The sequence below is a fragment of the Erpetoichthys calabaricus genome, chromosome 1, assembly GCF_900747795.2.
Source record: "Erpetoichthys calabaricus chromosome 1, fErpCal1.3, whole genome shotgun sequence".
Classification (NCBI taxonomy): Eukaryota; Metazoa; Chordata; class Cladistia; order Polypteriformes; family Polypteridae; genus Erpetoichthys; species Erpetoichthys calabaricus.
Genome location: NC_041394.2, coordinates 228,978,432 through 228,991,890, shown reverse-complemented (window position 1 = coordinate 228,991,890; position 13,459 = coordinate 228,978,432). Strand labels below are relative to the sequence as shown.

The following is a 13,459-nucleotide window of genomic DNA, read 5'->3' as shown; positions in this document are numbered from 1 at the left end:
GCATTGCTCTTGTTCATATTGGCAAAAGCCTCATTTCTACATGAAGAATGGTAGTCATTGATGAACAAACTGAATGTTTATGTATGGATGACTTACCGCTACCCTACTATCACAAAACAGGCCCAAGGTCGCAGGCAGAGGACATGTTATAGTGAAAGCAAATCACTAGACATAATTATGAGCTGCCAGAAATACCAGCTTCCCCTATTATAATGCATCTCTGAAAAGCGTCAGAGCGCTGGAAATATCACTAGTCTCAAAATAACACAATACCCTATTTGATGAGGTATTTTGTCTCTGTAACACCTCTAGTGAAAAACACGAGACTGCACATTGACCATATACAGCATTGCCTACAAACATTGGGAAAAGAACACTACAGTGATACAACATTTACAAGAGGCAACACTGAAACAAAGAAAACTACAAAAAGGATGCTTTCAGTGATATGTGTTATATACACATTCCTCTATGGATAGGCTCACATGTCTATCTGATCATGAAAAGATTCTAACAAACAGCCATGAAAGCAATGTATAGAGGTTATATGCCACTAATAGTCTCAAACACTGCTGTTTATGATATTGTCAAGTAATTTGAGAGAGATACCAAAACCACCAAAGAGATAACACTCTATACCTAAACAGAAAATCCAGTGCCCCACTAATGAACACTAACTGTTTTGAGGTAAGTTAATTATTTTGGATACGGAAAACAAATGTTTAGAGGTTGTTAAACTCTTTAATCATAGCATTGGAGACATATGCACATGACAAATATGACCATATAAACTTTTAAAACAGAACAAACTGAGAACAGTACTTTCGAAATATAAAAGGTGTACTTACTTTTTCATGCTATTCGATATTCATGTATATATACAGTCTTCACATAATACTGATACAACATATCTATAATAAACCATCCTTGTTTGCAAGCTATACTATTCTGTTCAGAGTTGCTATAAAGGTTCTAATTTACATTAACATGTAACACCTAATTTTCTTCATTTTATCCTCATAGAAATTTTGATCTTTAATATTTTATTCCTTATGGGTTTATTACATTTTATTTGCTCAGTTAATTATGGTATCAAGGAAAATAATTTTTGCAGCACTGTAAAAGAAACTGCGAAATGCCAGGGATAGTGTAAGATTTCATTTTTAGTGTTCAGTCTCTTCAGTGATGGCTTCATCAATAGGGAGTTGTAAAACTTAATAACATTTTGCTTTTATAGCTTGTGTTTATTATTTATTAGCATTGTTAATATAAAGTTTTACAGAAATGTTCAGTTTTAAGGAGTATGGTTTCTTATGTTTAAATCATATCTTTCAGGTGCTAAACCCTAAAAAGAAAATGAAGAAGAAAAAATATCTGAATTCTGGAACTGTAAGTTATCTTGTTTTGCACTAAACTGAAATGCATTTTGGCTTATATTTCAAGTTCAAGTTTTATTTTTCTATATGTATCCAGTACATTTATTTTTTGAACTTGTGCTTTTATCTGCACCTTTTAAGTACAGGGGAATACATTAAAACATGTATTGTTTGCATATAGAAAATACTAAAGTGCAATTTACCATATAGCGTTGTATTTAGAATATGTAATGTAAAATGTATTATATTTGACAGCTGCCAGACAAGCATAGTGTACCAGATACAAACAGCGTGTGCCTCAGGTTTTAAAAATATTTATAATCCATCAGGTTTGAACTGCAGCACTATCAAGTTGGTAAAAAGAGTGGAAGCAGTTTGCACTTGATGTGGTAGTATTTTTATATTTAGCATGTTCTTTATTTCATCCTGATGTTTTTATGTTTATTTTTGTTACATTTTATTGCAAGTTTTATTTTATGATTTTTTGAGGCAGAAGTCACAGTTCTCTGCTTGTGTTATCGTACAATACATTAATGCTGAAGGCAATAAAGAGACATTGTCAGAATGGACATAGCCATTTTGAGAAGCAAAGGATGTGTGTAAGTAACAGAGAGAAAGAGGGAGATTATTGAGCAGTTAAAGAGAAACATTTATGAGATCCACTCCTCTGCTTAAATCCACTAGCCTGGATATGTTATTGCTGTTGATCTTTGAATGAACCTGGCTTGAATTGGATCAGCTCAAGGAGTGTTGGTGTTGCCTCTGACCCCATGTGAGTGGCGTGAGGTAGAGTTAGCTGCATTGGTATCCAAGAAGAAGACATGCCAGGAAAAATACCATTGGTGCTTCCATGGATGACCAGTAGTAATTAGGGAGCAAAGAAGAAACAAGGGTTTCACAGTGTATTAGACTGCCAACATCATTAATGACAAAATGTCACCTGAATAATGCCATTAAAAAACACACAAAATGACTCCACTATAATCACCAAAGGGGGCAGTATAAAAAGATATTTCAAACTGTGCAAGTTCATGCATGCTTTAAATTGCATTGCAAAAAATCACCCAACTCATTGTTCAAAAGGGCTCTAGCCTTCAACCCCAAGGCAGAACTGAAAAGTTCAGGCTACACATGAACAAGCTTATCGCAAAAATACTGCAGAGTTGAAGCGCCTGCCCAAGCAAACTGGAAACAGGCCAGCAGCACTACTCCCAAAGAATATTTTACATAGAAAATATTTTTTCTAGACAAGTAATTACATTGAACATATCATGGAAAATTGCAAAAAAACTGATTATAATAAATAAATTGAGTTTATTATAAATATTTTAACAATATATTAAATTATGTAGACAAATTTACTACTTATTTAATTTTTGCACAACAGCATCAATCACTGAGAGATGTGCCTCACTTACCCTAAATGTAGAGACACCACTGGTAAGGATACATTTTCAACAGTTTTCGACTAGTCATATTTCCACTAGAGAGGGGGTGGATCAGACCTAAACCTGTGAGTCTCAAGAGTAGCTATGATCAAACATATATGATGAAGGAAAACTTTATTCAATATCTACACAAGCAGAAAAGTTAATTTTGAGGATGCTAATCTTATTTCTTAAAAACATGACAACCAAGGAGAACCAGGGCCCATATTTATCAAGTTTTTCAGTATTACTCTAAGGATTGCACTCAAAGTCTGACTAGAAAAAGAATTTGTCCTACCTCAGTGTGAGACATGAGGATTAGTTACTAAAGGCCCTACTACCAGTCACATCAAGGAGTAGGAGGTCAAGTCTGAGAATGACTGACACCATGATTTTATGGCATCCCCTTGCTGTAAAGTGCCACTCATGATGATGTTTTGTAGATTTCTGATATCAATGCTAAAACTTCACCAAAAACATAATAATAATAATATTCGAAGAAAATGGAGAACATGATAATGTAGGTTACTGAACTAAACTGCCATGTAATTTTTGTTTCTGAATTGCAACCACATCAAGAAAAATACGGAAACATCCACTGAGACGGAAAGACTGAGGTACACACATCCAAATGAGAGCTGAGCCTGGTAACAGGCATGTTTGTTTAACAGTGAATGACCCACAGCCGTTCATTCAGAAGAATCACCTTCTCATTGTTATGGCCAAGGAAATCGCTTCGTAAAGTAACAATTACTGAATAGTCCTGGCGGTAATTTGTGTTTACTCTTAACAGTGTGCACAATCATCTTCCAGGATTGTCTGCTGTGTCCCTCTCCGTGATCCCCCCCTTACCTTCTGCAGGCACTAGATGTATTTATTTACCACCCAGGGAACCTCCACCTACTTTCTTGAACATTCCTCGGCTGGGAAAGTGTAACTTGAAGGTTCCAGGGGTTCAAGTAATGCAAAGCTCAGCATACCTGTGTGACATTTCACAGTTAATCTGTTTTACAGCTCCACTTATCTTCAGGGTAATATGATAGCTACCACAATACAGATTGTATCCATGAGGACCTGTGTGTGTGTGTACTTATCCACACTTGTGGCAATGATCTTCATGTACATGCTGTTGTGCATGAATGCAGATTTCTTTAATGTTAACTCACGAGGAGTGGTGGGGCAACATATGATGTTGTGTTTTACTATGTTTTACCTCGAGCATTGTAAGGGAGTTCAAAGTTTGGAGCACAATTTGAGAAATGTTTGAATGTGACATACACAAATTATTACTATTGCCAAGCTTCATTTTCCCTGTGGCCAAAAAAGTAACATTACCAACACTTTCATTGTGCCTGACAGTGCATGTCACCTTCATGTAGATGGATCAATCATGTAACAAACAAGATTTTGTTATCAGTAATATCTCAAATTTGCCAAAGCAATATCTTTTAATGAGTTCATTGTTGTCTAGAATTTCAAAAATGTTCAGCCTTTCACATGATGTCCTAAATTCTGGGGAATTCAGAAGTAGTTTCCTAAATTAGGAAAATTGATAAAATGCTCTTCATCCTGGGCACAATTTGCATCACTCTGAAATGATTGAGCTAGTTAGGACTGTTTTCCTACTCTGAGGCACTTGATAAATAAGGTGACAGATCCATAAAATAAAGCAGTCAAAATTCAAAGTTAGACTACCTAAACCCAAGCATACATGGGTGTTTCTTGCAAGGAACCCCTAATATTTTGTGGAAATTTAGGTGTTTACTGGGGAAATAAACACAGGAAAAACATTACAAGCTTAATAGGGAAAAAGGACAGGAAAATGTGATTCATGAAAAAAAGCACCAAAGTCTAGTCTAATGATTCGAAAAAGAAAGACCATTCTGGTGCCTAATAGGGAAAACTGGGAGTGTAAATTACCAAGGAGACCAAGAATTTTCCTACATGCCAACCACCTGAGGTGAAAATAATGGTGCAAGTAGAAACTTTAGTCTGCAGATTTGCCTAACAGCTAATTACATAATCTCCTTGACTCAAATAAAATGGTAAAGCAGCCACAAAAGAGAATTTGTCATTTTATTTGTTTCTAGCTGACCAAATTAAATGAGGTAAAACAGGTGTGGAGGTGGACCTGTACGAATAGGTGTGGGAGTGTGTACAGTGGGTCCAGGATAGCTTCTTCCTTGAACCCAATTCCAAAAGAATAGCCACAATCTACTGTGACTGATAATGGATGGAAGAATGGAACAATACATATTTATACTAGTAGAGATCAGCAGCGAATGTGAAATAAATTAAACTAAAATCACCACTTCTAAACATTAATTATTTTCAAGAGAAAGGCATTTTTCTTCTGGTGAAGAGGGTATGCCTGTGTTTTGTCTAGTAGAGTCCTATGCTGAACCTATTTTCCCCTTTGTATTTTTAATATGTAGACTTAACCAAAGTGCCTGATATCCCATTTACCACTCTCTGGTCAGATACACTACTTCAGTTCAGCACTCCCCCCACCTTCCCTTCTTAATTTATAACCTCAGGCAATTAAACAGTTGACAAAAACACAGGAGAATGAACTACACTTTTAACTATGTATTACAGGTAATAAATTTTATAATAACTAGTGCCATACAGACAAGTAGAATTTGGCTTTGTAAGCCAAGACCATACTATCTGATAAAGCTAGGTCTTTACTTTCAGGTGGCACAATAACTTGTAGTTGCATCCGATTCCTCCTGGTCTGCTCAACATCTGCACAAGCCCTAGCAGCCTGCTTCCGTCAGATTATCATCTGGTCTGCTTTCATCAGGATGCAACATGACAGAGAGAGCATGTCCTTGCTAGCCTCTCTCTTTATTGTCCCTGTGTAGCTTCTGACAGACATACACCTTCCTCTGTTTATTGTCCCTGTGTAGCTTCTGACAGACATACACCTTCTTGGGCCATTCACCAGTGGAATAGGTCAGGCACAGCACCCCAACTCAAGTACTTTTATATCTTGTCAGCATCCTTCAAACAAACAAATAACCAAGAAAGGAAATGGCCAGCAATTCAGTAAAGAAGAACATCATTCTTAAAGTTTTGGGGGTAGGGAAAAAAACAGTTTTTTTTCCATTTTCCTTGCCCTTTAACTATGATAACAAGTAAAATGCTAATTCTACAAATAAAGACATGCAAATTATTTATCAACTTATATGCAACATATCACTCCACCACTTCCTGTTTTTATTGAAGATGATTAAATACATGGGGTTTTTTCAATAAGTACATGAAGGAGGAAGGTATCATGATAACACCAGCTCAAGTTGTTAGATCAGTGGAATCTGTAATATATTGATGCATGTGAAGCAGGGATTGAACTTGTGATCCAATGGCAAACCAAGAAAACATTGGGTGTCTTTTAGTTTGTCATTCAGGTGAAAATGGCAAGTCAGGCAAAACATGAAGCTTGATTTTCTTTGCCTAAAATGTTGACACCAGAATTCTGTAAAGTTGATTTATATTTAATAGCAGACTGATTTTACATAATATTCACACAAACATCTACAGTATATTATACCCAAAATGCAAAAAAAAAAAGAAAAACAGAAAAATATGAGAGAGTATATACATTTAAATTACATTTTTCCTTCCATATACCTTATTTTATGTTTAAATTATTAGACTAATAAAGACATACTGAGTATGAACTAATTTGTATACCTTAACTTTGTGCTTATTTACTCAATATACATTACAGAAGGTATTTGTATGTAATAGCCCATACAGTGGAGCATTCCAATAGCTGAAACTATTGACATTTATCAGATACAACTAACATCTGCAATATCAACTACAGTCACCTGTAGCTTTGCATATTACATTTTTGTCCATTTTAGAAATATTGCAAAATTAAATGGTTTCAAAATAGGCAGGATTTAGAAAAGCTGATTCATAAGTCTCTTTCAGAAGTGATAATTGCTTTATTGTTACAAATGGTCCTCATAATAATCTATAATTTATTTAAAATACTGTACCAATGCTTTGTCATACAACTGTGTAGCTTCATCTTCCTAATCGTCGTTGCTTTAATGTTCAGGTTTAGAAATAATTTTAAAATTCTTCTCTTTGATTTTTAAGCCCAACAATATCCTCTCCCCATTTTTTTTTTATAATTTCTTGATGATTTTATAGATGATTATTACTCCAGAATGTACTTGACTGTCAGGCATTCTGAAAATGTATTTTATAAACCATTAACTGGACAGACTCAAGAATGATCTGTCTATCAGCAAACAAGGTACCTTATCAGTTTTAGGATTTAAAATGGGTACAGACACATTTTCTAGCTAAATTTACACCTATTACAGCTGTTGGTGTGGTTTATTATGTTATTCTTAATATTATTTTGTCTTAGATCAAGCTTTCCCTTTTTGTAGATAGAGAGGCTATAACATCACACTCAATGACCAGCCTAGTTTACCCACCCTTTTGCTAATCTCTGTGGTATCCAAAGGTTTATTTCTACTGGGATCCGTAATTTAATTTTCTTCTACTCTGCTGACAGCTTGCCTTAGTTTAAATAATTTACTTACTAAATACTTCCATGGGGTGGCACAGTAGTAGCACTGCTGCCTAGCAGTAAGCAGATCAGGGTTCTCATCCCAGGTCCTCCCTTAATGGAGTTTGGCATGTTCTCCCAGTATCTGCATGGATTTTCTCCGGCTGCACCAGTTTTCTTCTACAGTCCAAAGACATGCAGGTTAGGTAAATTGGCAATCCTAAATTGGCCCTAATGTGTGGTTTGGGTGTGTGTGTGTGTGTGTGTGTGTGTGTGTGTGTGTGTGTGTGTGTGTGTGTCGCCCTGCGATGGACTGGCACCCTGTCTAGGGTTTGTTCCTGTCTTGCTCCCAACGTTAGCTGGGATACGCTCCAGCAGACCCACATGACCCTTTTTTAGAACTAAGCTGGTTGGAAAATGATTGATGACTACTTCCATCTTGCTTTATTTTACTATTACTGTCTGAAGTTTGAAATCCAAACTAATGGTAAAAAAAAGAAATATATCTAAATCTATCTGTCAATCTATCCACATTACTAACCGAGAATGCTAAACCGGATGGACGCAGGGACATCCGGCAATGGGCCGTGGCCGCAAAAGACGTACTGCGCAGGCGCCCCACAAATCCCCCCCCCCCCACACCCCCCCCCCCTTCAAGCAACGGGAACCGGATGGAATGCAACGTAAAATAAAAAATGAGGCGTCGCGCACAGAAAAAAGGAGTCAGACCACAGAAAAAAGGAGCACGAAACCCATTGCACACGAAACGGGACACACACAAAGAGGAGGATTCAACAAGCCCCTAGCACACAAAAAAAAAGAAGCCGCGAGCACCACACAAAGCCCATTGGACATGAAACGGGACAGACTACGGACATAACACACGAAACGTACACAAAAACGACGATTCAGACCCACGACCACAGTAACATAAATAACAAATGACACACAAAGCCCCATTTCTAAATGAACCGTCCGTATTAAACATACGTCATCTCAACACGTTCACAATATGCAGCATAGGTAGATCTCATTACAATGTGGCACTATTAACCATTCAACCGCAGAAAAGGCTCCATATTAACAGTGAGTGCGATCCTCCTTATTACTTATCCATATTTCTCACGCTCAAGAACAAACAAGTCATGAATTCACGATCACGGGTACAAAACGATACCGCTCGGATAACGGGACCAAACACAATTCACACTATGCAGCATAGGTGGATCTCATTACAATGAGGCACTATTAACCGTTCAAGCGCAGAAAAGGCTCTATATTAACAGTGAGTGCGATCCTCCTTATTACTTATCCATATTTCTAGAAGAAAAAATGTCTCGGCTCCAAAAACGCAAAGCTCAACTAACACAGTTACAGAAACGAACCCAAATGGACAGACACACTGAACGTAGATGCATGCAGGGCGCGTCTCACAGTGCTGCATCGAAACAGGCACGGCTTCAAAACGAAACACCTCCCGTCTCAGACATACAGAAACGGCAGCGATGGGACAAAATAAATAAACGCAGACGTCTACACCGCGCATCTCAAATGCCGGAAAACAAGCAGGCCAGGCTCCAAAAAGAGAAAGCTCAACTGACCGACATACAAAAACGGGCAAGGCTCAATACAAACAATGCACGCCGTAAACTACAACGGGCTTCTCACACAGCACAGGCAAATCGATTACAGCTCCAAAACAACACGTCCCAAATACTGGACATACAACGACGCGCCTCTCAAACGGCACAAGCAAAACATACACGTCACGGACATCAACGACAGACACCTGCTAAACGCTTGCGTTAGCTGACAACACGTTCAATAATGAGTCCACTATTCAGGAAAATTCATTAGGATTAATGAATGTCATTTGCAATCATTGTCATTCACTTAACTTCCCTGAAGAAACAACTAGCAATACAAGTAATGAATTTACACGTTGTTCTCAAATGGGTCAAATTAGACTGCCTCCTTTACATTCATATCCTGAATATCCACAGAACCTTCCTAGGGTTACCACTTTTAATACAAAAAAATAAGGGACGCATACTGCAGCGGGGGCCACATCCCAGTGCCAACACTTTGCAGACTCTACTTAAAAGACCTGCCCTCCTCACTGGACAGTTAAAATGACCAATCAAAATAACGATGACATCAAGTATTACTCAATCAAAAGTAGGAAAGGAGGCATCTTCATAAAATGCGTGTGGGATGATTTGCATGAGACGCTGCTTTAAAAAAAATGATAAAAAAAATACGGGACAAAACCCGTCCCGTATTGATTCAAAACGGGACGCGCAACTTCATTCTCAAATACGGGACGATTCCGTATTTTACAGGACGGGTGGCAACCCTGCCCATTACTAAACGAACCGTCCGTATTAAACATACGTCATCTGAACACATTCAAATTAGGCAGCATAGGTCGATCTCATTATACTGATCCACTATTAACCATTTAACCACAGAAAAGGCTCCATATTAACAGTGAGTGCGATCCTCCTTATTACTTATCCATATATCTAACGCTGAAGAACAAACAAGTAATGAATTCACAATCACAGGTACAAAACAATACGGCTCACGTGACGGGACCAAACACATGAACCCGCATGAAAAAAAAACAATACACGTCAGCGCATACAACGCGCTTCTGAAACCCCGGAAGAAAAAATGTCTCGGCTCCAAAAACGCAAAGCTCAACTAACACATTAACAGAAACGAGCGCAGATGGACAGACACAATGAACGTACACGCATACAGCACGCGTCTCAAACTGCTGCATCGAAACAGGCAAGGGTTCAAAACGAAACACCTCGAGTCTCAGAGATACAAAAACAGCAGAGAAGGGACAAAATAAATAAACGCAATTCATGAAAGTGAAAACTTTATGAACTGCATTAGGTCCTACAATAGTTCATTTGCTTTTGCATCTAATGCAATCCAGTCACTTACTCAACACCATTGATAAACTTCTACAAACGTTGATAAATAATAATATTCCCTTTGGAGCAAAGGTACTTTTATTAGGGGGAGATTTTACACAGTGCTTAGCTATTGTTCCACATGCCATGCGCTCGGCTATTCTGCAGTCCACCTTAAAATACGCAGACAATTGGCATTGCTTTCAAAAGAGTTACGGAGATATTTGGAACAGCAATCTCATTACACCAAATACCCCTTTTAACACAACAAACAGTATTATGTCCAAAAAATATTAATGTTGATCACATTAGTAACCATGTCATTTCATTACTTCCTGGAGAGGCACAGCTCTTTCTTAGCTCTGACAAAGTTGACTCTGATGACGACAATGACCATCTTAATTTCCCTTTAGAATATTTGAACACTATTAACCCAGCCGGATTACCACAACACAATCTTAGCCTTAAAAACGGAACAATAATCATGCTATTAAGAAACCTTAACACTAAACAGTGTTTATGCAATGGTACACGTTTAGTCGTCAACACCATGCCACACAATGTTATTGACGCAAAACTTCTTACAACATCACATGCTAACAATACTGTTCTAATTCCTAGAATTAACCTTACAAGTTCTGACCTGAAATTACCTTTTACATTTAAACGGCGACAGTTCCCCATTAAACCTACCTTGACCATGACCATCAACAACTCACAACGACAAACAATACACAAAGTTAGCATCTACCTCTCTGAGCCCGTTTTTGGACATGCACAACTTTATTTGCTTCCTATATGCGTCATCTACACCTTCACACTATGCTATATCTCATTCATACATCACGCTCTTTGTAACTTCACAACACCAGGGGTTGGCGAGCGAAGCGAGCAGGGGACGGAGCCCCCTAGTATGAATATAATGGAAAGTTTACTCACACACTCATCAACAAAAGTGCTATTTTCCATTTAGTTAAAAAGGTGAAATTTAGCGGGATGATACATCTAGGGCAGTAGGTATCCACTAAGAAAGGACAGTTCAATAAATCAATATTTAGGGGTAACCACCCCCCCATACTAAAACTAAATACCCAAAAATCTTAAAAAGTTTTGACTGCTTTGATTGAATTTCCTGATGTTATAGAAAAAAGAAAATTATCCAACATTTGTTTTTTATTTGTCAATATTAATATTATGCTAATGTACAGGTACATACTCTGCACTGCACAGTGGGCTTTATGCAAATGACGTACACAGCAGAAATGATTGAAAGGCCACATGAAGAGAGGCATTAACCAATAGGGTGGACAGATAATTGAAGATGGGTCAGTGTCCTGGACAGGGAAATAAAACATGGCATGTACAGTCAGGTGTGAAATGAAAGTAGAAAGTTCAGCAAAGCTCAAGGTAAATGTAAAGCTCAATGGTTAGCAAGCGTGCAATCGTAAGTTTAAACTAAACATGTCCTTCACACCTACTCCATTTTAATTTACATTTGTGACTTTGAAAGGGGACATCCACTATGGCCTCCAAAATCATTTATATTTGCTTTCGGGTATGTTTTCTTTAAACAGGGATTCCCCTTTCCCACCCCTCATTCTTCAAAATTCTTTACATATACATTTTCATCTGCGGACTTTAAGGGGGAACCCCTGATTGTTTAAGAATGCTCCAGAGCGTAGTACCGGCAGTTATTTTCTTGTTCTTTAAGCACTAAGGAAAACAACCCCAAAAATAAAAAAAATAAAAAATTACATTATTGAATGGGCTGCCTGAATGTGTAGCTTGTAAATGTCATTGCTGCTTGTAATAAGTTAAAGTAAAACACAGTTCAGTGTTTGTACTTTACTATCTGCCTATGACTATGATAAAAAAATACAAGCTGGAACAAACTACTGATGAAAAACATGAAAAGAAATACTTTATTGAACAAGTGAAAATCTTAATGATAATCTTAATCTAATAATGATTTCACTTTATTCTTACAGGGTACCGGTTTCAATTTGAAAGAATATAGCTTACTGTAAAATTTTGTTATGAAATGACCATCAACAAAGTTAAGTCACTATGAAAATCTGACATTGATCTAACACAGTAGTGTTTTACTCAAGTGTAGCCTGTTTTGTTGGCTCAAACAAATGTTCATACAACATCATATTAAACGAATATTGCTTAAACAAAATGTAAATTTCAGTATGACAAATATTTTTTTGACTAAAAATGACCACCGAAAATAATAATGAGATGCAAAAAATACTTAATGCCACAACTACACTTTTTGCTGAGCCTCAGAACCCTGCAATAGGCTGTCTTTTCCTTTTTAGACCAAAAGGAGGTGACAGTCAGTTATGTAATTTCCAGTCTTGGGCAGCCTCAGTGAGGCTCGAAGCAAGTGTGGGGGCGACATCATAAACATAGCCAAATTCTGAGTCAGTACTCTGTCTAGCGTCCATGTGGGTAGTTGTGTCAAGTGCGGATATTGTACTGTTTGAATTTATTAGTGGTTCTCAAAGCTTTCTTTGAGATGAACAAAAAAAGGGTGAAATTGTGTCAGTTTACGCTGAAAGAAAAATGAACAATCCTGGAAAAAGTTGATTCCAGAATGAATAAAAATGGAGTGATGAAAACATTCGGAATCGTTCCTCATCTTCATCTAACATCTAGTTTTCATTCTGTATTTCCATACCTGTATTTCTATTTAAAAAAAGTTACATCTAAAGTCTCCTTTTCATTCTATATTTTCATACCTATATTTCTATAAAAAAGAAAGCATCTAACGTCTCATTTTCATTCTGTATTCGTACCTGGATATCTATTAAAAAAAAGGTTATATCTAACATCTAATTTTGAAATAAATCATTTTTTACATTAAGAAGGGCTGTTTTTTTTATAAAGGTATTGACAAGCTTGGGTCTCAGAGTTACACAAGAGACAGGAAGTCGAGTCCAGATTTTCAAGGAAAATACAGGTACTTTATTGCTGTATAGAGAAGGCAGGTACATTCTCAAGACTGCATTCAAAATAGGAGCCCTCAAGCACATGAGGTAGGCATCCTGCTTTAGCTCCCATCTTCAGATTAGAAGAACACCAACAGCTCAGAATCACTGCTGTGGCAGACACGGTCTGGAAAAGACAGATCAGGAGACAAGCACATTACATGGTAAGCTTTAACATGCAGAGGACAACCAATTA

General features: G+C 37.3%; 1 protein-coding gene across 1 annotated transcript in view; it reads left to right on the top strand.

Moving 5' to 3' along the window:
• LOC114659672 (copine-8) overlaps positions 1-13,459 on the top strand; it is a 650,855-nt gene that overhangs the window by 421,278 nt on the left and 216,118 nt on the right. Inside the window, exon 12 of the mRNA XM_028812277.2 lies at positions 1,336-1,389. Coding sequence (XP_028668110.1) covers positions 1,336-1,389 — 54 coding nt within the window. The remainder of the gene's footprint in view (positions 1-1,335; positions 1,390-13,459) is intronic.